The 12,331-nt window shown below is 36.2% G+C and overlaps 2 protein-coding genes across 2 annotated transcripts; both read right to left on the bottom strand.

Annotated features, from left to right (window-relative positions):
• Positions 1-520: 520 nt before the first annotated feature.
• LOC139096816 (delta(9)-fatty-acid desaturase fat-7-like) lies at positions 521-5,178 on the bottom strand. Its single transcript, XM_070648576.1, has 6 exons — positions 4,852-5,178; positions 2,522-2,666; positions 2,413-2,454; positions 1,858-2,152; positions 1,263-1,798; positions 521-1,197 (listed from the first exon to the last, which is right to left on the bottom strand). The coding sequence occupies exons 1-6, from the start codon at positions 4,876-4,878 to the stop codon at positions 1,130-1,132; spliced, it is 1,113 nt and encodes a 370-aa protein (XP_070504677.1). The 5' UTR covers positions 4,879-5,178; the 3' UTR covers positions 521-1,129.
• A 2,069-nt stretch (positions 5,179-7,247) lies between these two features.
• Positions 7,248-9,453, bottom strand: LOC139096872 (INO80 complex subunit E). The gene is made up of 2 exons (XM_070648631.1): positions 9,077-9,453; positions 7,248-8,507 (listed from the first exon to the last, which is right to left on the bottom strand). Exons 1-2 carry the CDS (start codon positions 9,227-9,229, stop codon positions 8,112-8,114), a joined length of 549 nt encoding a protein of 182 aa, XP_070504732.1. The 5' UTR covers positions 9,230-9,453; the 3' UTR covers positions 7,248-8,111.
• Between the last annotated feature and the right edge of the window lie 2,878 nt (positions 9,454-12,331).

The raw sequence follows: 12,331 nt of genomic DNA, 5'->3' as shown, positions 1-12,331 counted from the left end.
AGGGGTTGGAAAACTGGAGTATTAATTGCTGATTTTTGCTGGATTTCAATCCCTGGATTTTCTGGAGTCCTGACTAGAATGACACTAGAATGATGACTCACTATGCTCACATTTTGGCAGATTTCGAAGACAAAGCGGATTTTATATGGCATTAAGTAAACTTTTCTATACAAAATTAAGGTCGACTTCGAGATCAATAGCCTATTTCACCATCGATGGTAAGACGTATTACGATAAGCCATGGAACGGTACGGTAAAGTGGTACATCTGATATGGTGCAATACTTACGTTATTTTCACATATACCGTCCCTATATCTATGTCTCTACCCACGAAATCGACTCCAAAATGTCTATTAGAATATCCGAACCTAAAATTCTTATTAATATCACACTTGGTATTGGTAATTGGCAAGCTGTAGCCAGCAATAGAACCAGCTTCAATCGCCAACCGAGGGACGCCATGGACGACACTTGACCTATACAACCACCGAATTAAGTAACTAATTAAGCATCCAATAATTCACAATTTTAAATATTAACTTTATTTAAATCAAATCTAATTTTATTGTAAAAATTTACAAAAAAAAAAAATGTCTATAAGTTGGCGTTTATTAAGTTGTATAATAATCTACTGATCACCAAATTCTACATCCAAATACTTCCTTAGGTTTCACTTCTGTTTAACACCAAATATATTAATCATCAAAAAATAATTTATAAAATATGCTATTGACTTGCTACATCTATCCAACACGTTTTTGAATAAATTTATTAACATCCGTTGGTTGGGGGCTGTGCGGATGTTACGTAACGCAATGAGATTTTGTAAGAATTTGAGCAATTCTTGGAGATTTTCATTACAAAGGGGAAATGGGGAGAATTCAAAATGTCAAAATTCCCGCGTTACGTAACATCCGTACAGTCCCCCCATTTTGTGTCAGCGACATTTAAATAAAAACAAAATGTGATAAATTGAATAACCAAAAATGAAAAAGCCTTTCACTGTCAAGGTTGTAGCTAAATCAGGTTTTGTTTATGTTATTGATGTGTTGCATATTAAGGCATATGTCCAAAAACTGGATGGATTTTTTTGACTTATAAATGTATATTTTATTTTGTAGCATCTGATCATGAATCATATTTCTTGCATAATGTTGTTATGCCGTCGATTTCTTCTTTTGGAATGTCTTTGTCGCCTGTAAAAATTAGTTCAAAATAAATTTGGAACTTCCGAGAATCTTCAAGAACCAAGCATGCTTACCAATTCCCCAAAACACCTCAGACTCTGGAATATCTCCATTTCCATCCATTTTAATGTTATTATTACAATAATCCTCATTCAACAACTGCTTCTTAGCTTCCTCAATAGCAAATGGATGACTTCCATCGCCCGTCCTCAAAACTCTCTTCCTGATCAAGTCTTCAGACGCAATTTTCAAATCCGTCACCCATCCAAGCCATGCAAAAAAGTCAATAAACATCATTCCAAAATTGTGCCTGTATAATGGCTTCTCAGACACTTTATAATCCCATGGGAATGTATGATGGAAGTTATGCCAGCCTTCACCAAATGTTAAGGTTCCATTAATGCGTGAATCTGATGCTGCAATTGTCTTATCGTAAGGCTTCCAACTTCCGACATGTGCGACTGAGTTTGTGCACCATGTGATGTGCAGTGATAAGACATATCTGAATGTATTCATGTAGAATGACTGTAAAAATGGATATGACAACAATCTCCATGTCACATAAATTGGTATAATGACTGCCAAGATGAGGACCATTGGTAGGTAGTACCTTAAATGAGTCACAAAATTACTATAAAAATATTCATCAATTTACTTCCTTTTACTCACTTTCTTTGGAACAGCAACAATGGATCTGACTCAAGATCACTCATGTCAACCTTTGCACCATACTTCCTCACATCAGGATGCTTCTTGCACATCAACCATCCCATATGTGAGAAGAAGAAGCCACGCTTTGAGTTTGATGGATCTGCGTCAGTGTCACTGAATTTATGATGAACTCGATGATCACGAACCCACTCAATGATGTCATTTTGTATGCAAATTGTTTGGAAGATCATCATTAATACTTGGAATGCGTAGTTTGCCTTGAAGCTTCTATGTGCCCAATATCGATGTGCACCTGAAAATTGATGGAATATTTGAGTATGTTGTGGATATGACAAGATTTAGTCAATCAGCACAGACAGTCAGACACAGACAGTCAGACAGACAGTCAGACAGACAGTCAGACACAGACAGTCAGACAGACAGTCAGCACAGACAGTCAGCACAGACAGTCAGACAGTCAGCACAGACAGTCAGACAGACAGTCACACAGACAGTCAGACACAGACAGTCAGACAGACAGTCAGACAGACAGTCACTAAGATGAATACTGACCCACAGGAATTCCAAATGATGCTATAAATCCATAAGTAAACTCTGCAAAATAAGACACAAAAAATTTATTAATTTTCATTAAGGACATCCATAACATGCAGTCACTAACGCATAGCAAAGAGCTTCTTGTCCCAGTTCACAATTGCTTTGTAAAAGAAGTAATGCAGCACAATGAAAATGATCACATTTCTCCATACTATCTCCATTTTATAAGGCTTTTCCTCCTTTGTTGGCTTCGAGTCTCCATTGCTGAGCTAAATGTGTGAAGCATAAAGCAGAAAAGTCATCAATTAACCTTGAAAACCTTAAGATTTGTTAATTTTCCTGTTTTTTTTCGGTTAAGAAAGGTGCAATGGCTTAAAAATAAAACTTGATAATCTTGTTACGAGAAGATGTGCTTAATTTATGATAATTAATTCCGTAGCTTTTATAATCTTGTGAATCAGTTCCATTTATGAGATTTTTCAGCATCGTTAATGCTTTTTTAACATTGTCCAATTTTATGATAATTTTTATAAAGACAGTAAATGTTTTTATTTTGAGGGAATGTGATGTTGTTGGATGTGACTAAGTGTTGTGGTGGAATTTGAGGAATCGATGCATATTTAGGTGATTTTGGTCAGTGACAGTGGTCGAGTAAATGGTCAATAGACAAGAATATTGTAACTGAGGTCCAATACCCACCAGTCAGCTGACAGACATTCTAACCAAGTGTTGTCTATACTGTACACCACAGCGCACTGATGGGTCATAGAACAAGCTAGTCTAAATGTCAACAAGAATTTTCTCGAATAGTAACAAGATCCAAAACAAGATCGCATAATATATTTAAATTAACACGGATTTTAGAGACAAAATGTAAAATGAATCGATTAATAACGAGTGCGGTTGGATGTCTGCTTCGATGGATTGAATTTAGGAATTTTGGCATGTAAGACCAACGTCAACTAACATTGGGTCAACTAATGCCATTTCAAAATTGAGTAACATTGCTTACTTAATTTTCTGGACATACAGATCATGATCCATGACCTATCTCAATTGACGCCTGAAGTTGGCTCTATCGTTGTCTACCGTTTGCTAATACCCAAAAAAGTGAGTGTCCTTCCCCTGTATGCACACTGGAGTCAATATACTCCACAATAATCAAAGTCTACATAATTCCACAATATCTTTGGATTAAGTCTCCAAATGTCACTTCTGAATTATTTTAATAGATTCTAAGGTGCAACGCCTCATGAATCCACAAATCATATTTGGCATTTTTTAAAAATAATCCAGACAGACTCAATCTAATCAGATTTATTGACCGACAGTAAAAAATATGAGGAATTAATTAGCATATCCGTTTGACTGCATTTAAGATGACTTTTGGTATTTTTTAATAGAGTCGTTCCAAAAAAAAAAATTTGCAGTAAAGACATTAATGATTTATTGATGAATAGTTAATATCAGCCAATAAATGTTAAAAATTCTTGACACAATTCGTCAATAATCGGTCAATACATATCAAATTTCAATTGCTAAGAATTCAAACGGGGAATGGTTGGTAATGACGTAACTTTTGTGGAATTTGTCAGGTAAGCCTGTACCGAATTTACAGACGGCAGATATCATAGTCATTGCTCAGTCGACACGGTATCGACATTGGAATATCTTTGGACTGTACGATCCGCACTTTAATCCTCAACAAACAATAATGCGCTCCAGCACACAGGCTGCTCACCTATGCTCTAAGAGGATAAACGATGCAAACCCGTTAATGGAATGGAATAACAAACTTGTTTCATTGCCCTTGGTTGGATTCCACAAGTCAAAAGGCGCACTGGTGTACTAAAAGCAACATAGCAGGGAACATATTAGGGAATTAAATCCAGGGTCCAAATCTCGATCCCCAGAAATTACGGTATTGGAAACCCAACATAGGGCATTAATGCAAGAGTGTCAATTAGGTGTCTAAACAGAAAATTTGTGCATGCCTTATCATTAAGGCCAGCAATCAGAGTCAGATGGAAGGTTTGTTGTAGTAACCTAGGCTCCAATTCGGTACATGGTACAAGTAAGGAAGCAAATAATGAGGGGGATAAGAGGGTATGGGATACAATTTGGTCACAGAGTCTAAATTTTGGTTCACAATTGTCTAACAAAACATTACGGTGAGAGCAGTTAGGGGACCAAAGCTAGAAGTCGACTGGGATTTATATGGAGTCAAGCCGATATGTGTCAACTTCCAGCTATGCCAAAAACTCAATTTTTCACATCACATAATTCACAAACATGCCCCCCAAACGCAGAGTGATTTTTCATTATATCACATGTGATTGCACTTATTTAGCACTTTTCTCATTGACGTATTTTTCTTCTAATTTTTGTAACAGCACGCAGAATTTTTCAACAATGCAATTAATGCAATATAAATTTGTTGTGAACTTTGCTCACCTTAGTGTGTCCATTAGAGCTCACCATTATTATTTTAAATATTTAATTATTTTATTCCAAAATTAAGTTTTTATGGATTTATTTTTTAAAACTTAAATTATTTTCACTTTTTTATTCAATTTATCCGAATTATGACAGCTTAAAAATTGTTCCTTAACTTATCACAACGACTGCTCCAAAGAAACTGAAGCAACAGGTCTGAATATTGATACGAAACGAAACTGTCATGCAATAAAATTTTTACAAATATTTTATGTATTTCGTAGCTGATTTTTGTGTTTTAATAAATTACCATAATGAACTTGTGATTTTTTATTTTGTTGAATGATGGCTACTTTGAAGGCAGGGTATTGATTAATTATTTTATAAATAACAAATTTTCTGGATAATTTAAATTATTTTGTTTATTTTTCTTAAACTTTTAAGAACAACAACTTGTTTTTTGGGTAATTTTTTGTTGGATGGACCATCTTGGCAGGGGTGTATTGAGGGATTTTGACACTATGCAGGTTAGTGTATCGCTTCCTGCATCCCTCTTAACATCCACTGCTCTTTTCTTACCGCATTCCCATTTTTGGACCTAATTCTTAAATTTTCAAACTGGGAAACTTGAAGACGGAGAGACTTGAGGACTGAGAGACTTAAATTCATGGTGTCAGCCCTCCTCCCCCTCTCTGACCCATGAAGGCCAACATAATCATCCGAACAACCGGTAAACAGTTAACAACTTGCAAATGAATAGCCCTAGCATGCAAAGAGACCGCTTCTAGGTACCATATTGACCATAGTGTTCTTTCTGCATCATGAAAGCATACCCTTTGCCTGTTGGGGTAGGTAAGCAACCAAACCTGAGTGTTGATAACTCTAGTTTCAATATTTTCAACAAATTTCCTACTACACTAGCTTGTACCTTACTCTGAGTTCCCCATGGTACACATATACTATCTACTTCTGCTGAAGAGTCATTCCTTCATTATATATTGCTATTTGGGAATATGGAGTAACAGTTGAGAATTTGCTAAGGTTTGAAGGCCTAAAAAGTCAATTTATTCCCGTTCCCTAACAAATGATCGACCCCTAAAGCAAAATCAATCATCTCCTAAATCACGCCAAATGTCTTCTTTTTAAACAAGCTTTGTCAACTGACTGTTAAGCTTCCTTCATTCAATTATTAGTCTCAAAATGTCATAATATCTGAATACGCTAAAATCAATGCACGTAAAGATGAGAGCAGAAACGGAACATCTGTTAAAAATTTCATTAATAGTTTGTGTCGCCACTGCATTAGTGGCTTATTACACGTGTGTCCGCTTGTTGGAGCCGGTTTTGAATTTTAAATTTTTTTTCGTCTTACGTGCCTTTTTTGTTAGAGAATTTAGATGAAATTGTGTGTTTACAATGTTGGGTTTTGGATGATGGATGATGAATGGGTGATGCATGATGCATTATCAGTAGCTTAGTTTGAGGATGTAGGGGAGAAGCAGGAGGTGCTACTTGAAATTTGCTTAAATTTTAATGCATTTTGTATCAGAAAATTCATGAAAATTTGAAAAATTTGAGAGATGAGGGGCTATGTGGCTGGGTTCAGTTCACCTCTATACCCCCAAACCTGAATACACCCCTGATCATCGCTATGATGATGAAAATTATCATTATTTGTATTGATCAAGATTTAAGTGCCTTGATAGAGCAGAAAATGTTGGGAAATATTTTTCATTAATTAATTTTATTGTTAAACTATTTATGAAAATTCAGCAAAAAATTAAGCAATTCCTCTAAATTAGCGTAATATGCTACACGCACATAAGTCGACACAACATCTGAGCTGAGATAAGTTAGAAATGTGTCAATGAAAATCAACCAGATTATTAATTAATGTAAATTTTTTGTAAAACGTGCAAAACGGCAAGCTTTATGTTGATTTTTACATACTTGTTGTTTCCCATCGATTCCGAAGAAATTGTTGTCGATTTTTGGGTTCTTGGGAATTTCAGAGAATTTTATTATCATAAAATATAGAAGATAATATCTATCGATAAATTAGAAGACTTACAGACTATTCTTGAATGTCCACTTGAATGTCAATTAGAATTAATTTCAGACAATTTAAATTAAAATCTCGTGTGATGTGTTAAGTGGATTCACTCATAAAGTGTTAATCAATCTTTCTTATTTTTGCAATATTTGCTTTTCACGTCTGAGCACGTACATTTAGGTAGCGGGAGGTTAGGATCAATTAAACTTCCTCCTTCTTCTTGAGTTTCTTGAAACAAAACAGCACGTCATTGTGACAAGCTGGAATGTCGTCATCATACTAATCTGCATTCAAATGGATGTTATACTGCACATAAACAGGTTTGAATTCAGGTTTTGAAGTGTAAAATTAGAAAAGTAAGTTCAATAATCTCCAAAATCTCTAATTGTATTGATTTATTTATAACACGAGAGTTTGGCATGCGTATAGATACAATATATAATATCCTGCGGAATTCCGACTTTCTCAGGTCACATCAAATCACCGATGACTCTATCCACAGGTGGTTGCCTTCTGCAGTTGACTTCTTAGGAGCTTACGTCGATATCAGTCACCAGGAAGTGATCATTTCCATTAATTGACTCTTCCGCAGGTGGTCGGCTTGTGCTTGTAGTCTTTACTTGGCTTTTGCTGATATCAGCCACAAAGAGGTGGCTACATGTGCAAATATTGGCCGCCTTGTGGCAAACTGAGCTTTTGTCGATGTCAGCCACGAATAGGCGCCCATTTTCTTATCTCTTACCAATCCACCTTCCAGTGATGTCCCTTTTTCTGGCAGATATTGGCAAAAAGCCCTCAGGAGCCATCCTCAGAATGCCTTCACCTGCGGAAGTGCTCACCAACGGAAGTTAGATTAATAATCGTCAAAACCCAGCATCTTCCAACTCTCTTTCCTTCACATGTGCTTCATTCCACGAGAAATTTCTACAGCAACCTGCATCAACTTATCTCCTAATCAACCTGTCTCGAAAAAACAATTAAAATTCTTGCATATCACGATGATGCAGACAACTGACGAGTAGAAAAGCACAAAGAGAGTCAACAAATAAATTAGCAAGCAAAGCAAACAACTTTTATATCCTCAAAAACTTGTCCAATGACGTTATGATTCAAAAATTGATACGTATGTGATCAACAGGTAGAGGTGTAGCCAGGATATCCAAATGAAATTCAAATTTAATTTCAAAAAATTCTAATTTTATTATTCATCAGTTCCTTATCATCCCTACATTTCCCCATATGTCGAATCCAAACTCGGCTCATTCGAGAACAGCTCCTGCGGTACCGTCGAGAATGTCGATGCCATCATTTCATTTTCCAGTGATTCACGTGCCTGCAATTTCTCAATCATTGCTTCTTTATCGTCAATATTTGAACTAACTTCCGATTTATCAATTGCCATGACTTTGCGTCTTTTTATGTTTAGTCCACTGACGTTCATGGATTTATCGGCTGCTTTGCGCTTTGGTGGTTCCTCCTCAGATGAGGATTCTTCGTCGCTTGTTGATTCGAGGGGTTTTTCATACTTGAGGAGACGATCAATGAGGAAATTCTTATCTCTGGTGATTTTTAGCAGGCGTTCCTGGTTCTGACGGAGATTTTCTTGGAAAAATTCATTTTCCTGGATGGAGAAAATATTGCAAAAAATTAGATTTAGATGGTTTTAATGATAAAGCTGAATGTAGAAAAGAGGCACCCAATTTCCTCCCAATCGAACTCTGATCTAGCTTTCCAAACAGACATTGATGTCGCTCTCATGCCGACGGGATATGAATCTAGGTCATCCTCAATGTCTGTTAGGGTTTAGCAAAGTCAGTGACTGTACTAGTCTTAATTGAACCAGGTTGTGCAATTTCTCTACCGTATGACTAGCTACAAACTTGACAATTCATGGCAAATTCCACAAATGTCTAGCTCATACCTAGACGATGGGTCGACTACCCTCAACCTGATCCAGTCAACCGACATCATTACTCAATCTTTCTACTCTAAACTAGAGTTCCGGACTTTTACAAAAGTTCAAAAAGTCTGGACTCCATGGAGTCAGGCTCCACTGTCTTTTGGGAGTCCGGACTCAAAGGATTCCGTCTCCGCTTTCTTTTGGATCTCTAGACTTCATTGGATGTGCCTTTCACAGAATTATGCTGACTATGCTCTAAACTAATCCAAAAATTATCCAATTTTACTTACAAATATCAAAAATTTCAACTTCCTCTTTAATTGCTGATACTGTGTCTTGTAATTTAGCTGTCCTAGCTCGTTTGCAGTTGATTCATCTGACTCATTGACATCAGCTTCTTCGCCATTTGAGTTTGTGTTTAGTTGACTCCAGGAATTTAGCATTTTTGTGGTATTTTGGATGGTTTTTGTTGATTTCCTGGGTTTTTGGTATTTGATGAGCTCAATTTGATTTGTATTGAATGCTATTGACGATGCTTGATGAGTCACAATATCCTTAAGTGATGCTACTTAGCTATTTACCTTAATTAATTGTAATATTGAGATAAAATAGTAAATACAATTATTTATAAACAAACAATCAGGTAGGTACAGTGGGATTTCCAAAGATTTCAAAGTTTCGAGCCCCTTGGCTGTTTTGTTTACAAATTATTGTTCTATAGTTTTGGTAAAATCTTCAAAATAAAGCAATTTTTAATAAGAGAATTAATAAGGAATTGAACTAAATTGCAATTTAGCATGCAAATGTGCTTATAATTGACTAGATAAGGCTCTGGATTACTTGCAAAATTGACAAATCTTCCGAATAAGTGCGAATTTTGTGAAAATATTAAGCAATTCAAGTTGTATCCAAAAATGTCAAGTTTTATGTCCAAATAATTGAACAATTTGAATGAAAATTGAGCTCATAAACAAGATTCATCCTTACACATTCACCACTGAATCACTAAACCAGCTCAATCATGATTACATGCATATTATGCCTTGGTGGAACTCGAGAAAATAAATTGGTGAAGTTATCTGAGTTCATCAGTGCAACAATAACGTTAGAAGAGGCGATTCGACAGCAAATTCCATATTCTGATGTAAGTCGAGAAGTGTTGAGGTTTAAAAGGTTCCTAGATGATATTCGGGATTGTAACAAAATCTGGGATTTTCCCTCTATTACGTTTCTACCTTATCAATATGCCATTTGATCTCGAGAATTTGTCGATTTTGAGCCACTGCACCACATATTTTGTTAATTAGTTCCAATCAGCACAACGGAGTCGCTAACTCTTCGCCACGTCGCCGTAGAAATGACAAGATGTGGCGATGTTCTGCAGACTCCATGACAGCTGACTTCTATCAATTTTTATGGCGAAATATCCCGAAAAGGGCAATACATTTGATCTAACTTGATGTCGGAATTTCGTTGGATTTTGGATCAATTAACGACTTGTGCTATTTGGCTGCTCGGGGTTCATCCTTCCCACTAAACTAATCCATTCTTTTAATTTCCAGACATTTCTCTCAAATCCAACATCAAATCGAGTCACATGCACAACATGCTTCAGAACATTCAAAGCCTTCTATGAACTTTTAGCCAAAATCAATCAAAATCAGACATTCAATCTTGAAAATTCAGTCAAAACAGAAGCTGACGAAGAGCCTGACAACTTCAACATTTCAGCCCTTGCTAATGATGAGCCACAAATTGAATACAAGCAATTAAAATATGAACTAGAACAAATTAAAGTCGAGCCAGAATTTGTCGGCGAGCCAGTCAGGTCCAAGACAAAGCAGGATGACGATTTCGAGTGGGAGATGGATGATTCTGAATTTTGGCGGGAAGATGATGTTGAAAAGCTAGAATCCGATTTTGAAGCACCCGAAAAGTCAAAAAAATCAAAAAATTATGTCCGATACCTAAAAAGATCTCAAGTTACGACCGAAATGCTCGAGTCAGGCAAAGATTTTGTCACAATTGACGGTGTTGAGTACAAAATTCCGAAAAAAATTAATAAAAAATTAGAAAAATCCGATCCACAACCGCCAAAAACGAAAAATACACCAGAAGGAGATGAGCGTGTCCGTCAATTTATGGAAATCAAGTGTGAGCTGTGCGGTGCTGACTTCCCAACATTCTTTAAGCTTGGAAAGCATTTCAGACGTTTTCATGCCGGCACAGAAGTCTTTTTGAGATGTTGCGGACGTAAATTTTACCGTCGATTGACACTTTTGGATCATTTGGACTCACACGATGCCTCAGTCATCCACGAATGTTCAGAATGTCACAAACAGTACAAAACTGATAAAATTTTAAAAGTTCACATCGATAAAATTCACAAAAATAAATATCAGGAATTTATATGTAACATTTGTGGACGAACGTTGAAAAGTCAAGGTGCACTAAAAAAGCACTTGCTGGTCCACGAGGAGGACATCCGACAATTTGAATGCTATATATGCAAAAAGTCCAAATATAAAAATTTAAAACTCCTTCAAGTTCACTTTTCCGTCTACCACAATCCTAACAAGCCATCCAGAAGTGTCTGTCATATTTGTTCAGCTGTTGTACGTGCTGGACATTTAAAGAATCACATGACACAACGACATTCGGATGTTGAAATTGAAAAAGTTCAATGTGAGATTTGTGATCATTGGATTATGAAGACACGTATGCACATCCATAAGCGGAAGCATGCAATGGGTGGTGTGACTTGCAAGATCTGTGGGAAGTACCTCAAGAGTTATGGCTCACTATATTCGCATATGAAAATTCTCCATGAAAATTGCAAAAACTTTAAATGTAATTATTGTGACAAAGCATTTTATAAGGAAACGAAGCTTAATGAGCACGTGGCTGTACGACATACCCGTGAATTTTTATTTAAATGTCGCGTGCCTGGATGTGGACGTGAATTTCGCGCTGAAGGTAATTGGAAGATGCATGAACGTAAGGCACATCCTGATGAGTATGAGAAGACATTGGCACCATATTACAAGAGAGCACCTCAGGAGCAGAATGATGAGGATAATGAGAATGAGGAAGGAACTGCTTTGCCACCGTTTAGCTATTTTTAAGGTTCAAAATGATTTATTTGACGGAAAAATAAAATTTTTATAATATTCACATTATATATTGTTTTTGGTCTACCACTGAAACCACTTTTTCAGCACCGGTTATAATGGATGTGCCTTAAATGAATGAATTTGATTGAACTCACTGGCAATTAATGGTATAAAGATCAGATAAAGACTTAAGTGCCGATTTCAATTAATAGAATTGAAATATCAGTTTTGCATGAATGTAAATTCAACTTACATCCAGCACAAAATGGAAGCATTGAAGCTTCTTACCTTTTTGTCGCTAATTTACAAATCACACTGCCATATTCCTTACAATTATAAAAATTTAACTTCCCAGAACTCATCAAAACTACCAAAATTCATCTGCAATGTCATTAAAAGTGCAAAACATGAAGACTCAAGCATGAATACTTT

This window comes from Chironomus tepperi, unplaced genomic scaffold, assembly GCF_022539635.2.
Source record: "Chironomus tepperi strain 1889 unplaced genomic scaffold, CSIRO-AGI_Ctep_v1 contig_34, whole genome shotgun sequence".
Classification (NCBI taxonomy): domain Eukaryota; kingdom Metazoa; phylum Arthropoda; class Insecta; order Diptera; family Chironomidae; genus Chironomus; species Chironomus tepperi.
This window is presented reverse-complemented; position numbering and strand designations above follow the sequence as displayed.

Coding starts and splice junctions, on each gene's coding strand:
- LOC139096816 (XM_070648576.1), bottom strand. CDS start 4,878: ATGGTGAGCTCTAATGGACACACTAAG. Junction 2,455..2,521: donor CAAGAAGCTCTTTGCTATGC/GTTAGTGACTGC, acceptor CTTATTTTGCAG/AGTTTACTTATGGATTTATA. Junction 2,153..2,412: donor ATCATTTGGAATTCCTGTGG/GTCAGTATTCAT, acceptor ATCAATTTTCAG/GTGCACATCGATATTGGGCA.
- LOC139096872 (XM_070648631.1), bottom strand. CDS start 9,229: ATGCTAAATTCCTGGAGTCAACTAAACACAAACTCAAATGGCGAAGAA. Junction 8,508..9,076: donor AGTTGAAATTTTTGATATTT/GTAAGTAAAATT, acceptor TTCTCCATCCAG/GAAAATGAATTTTTCCAAGA.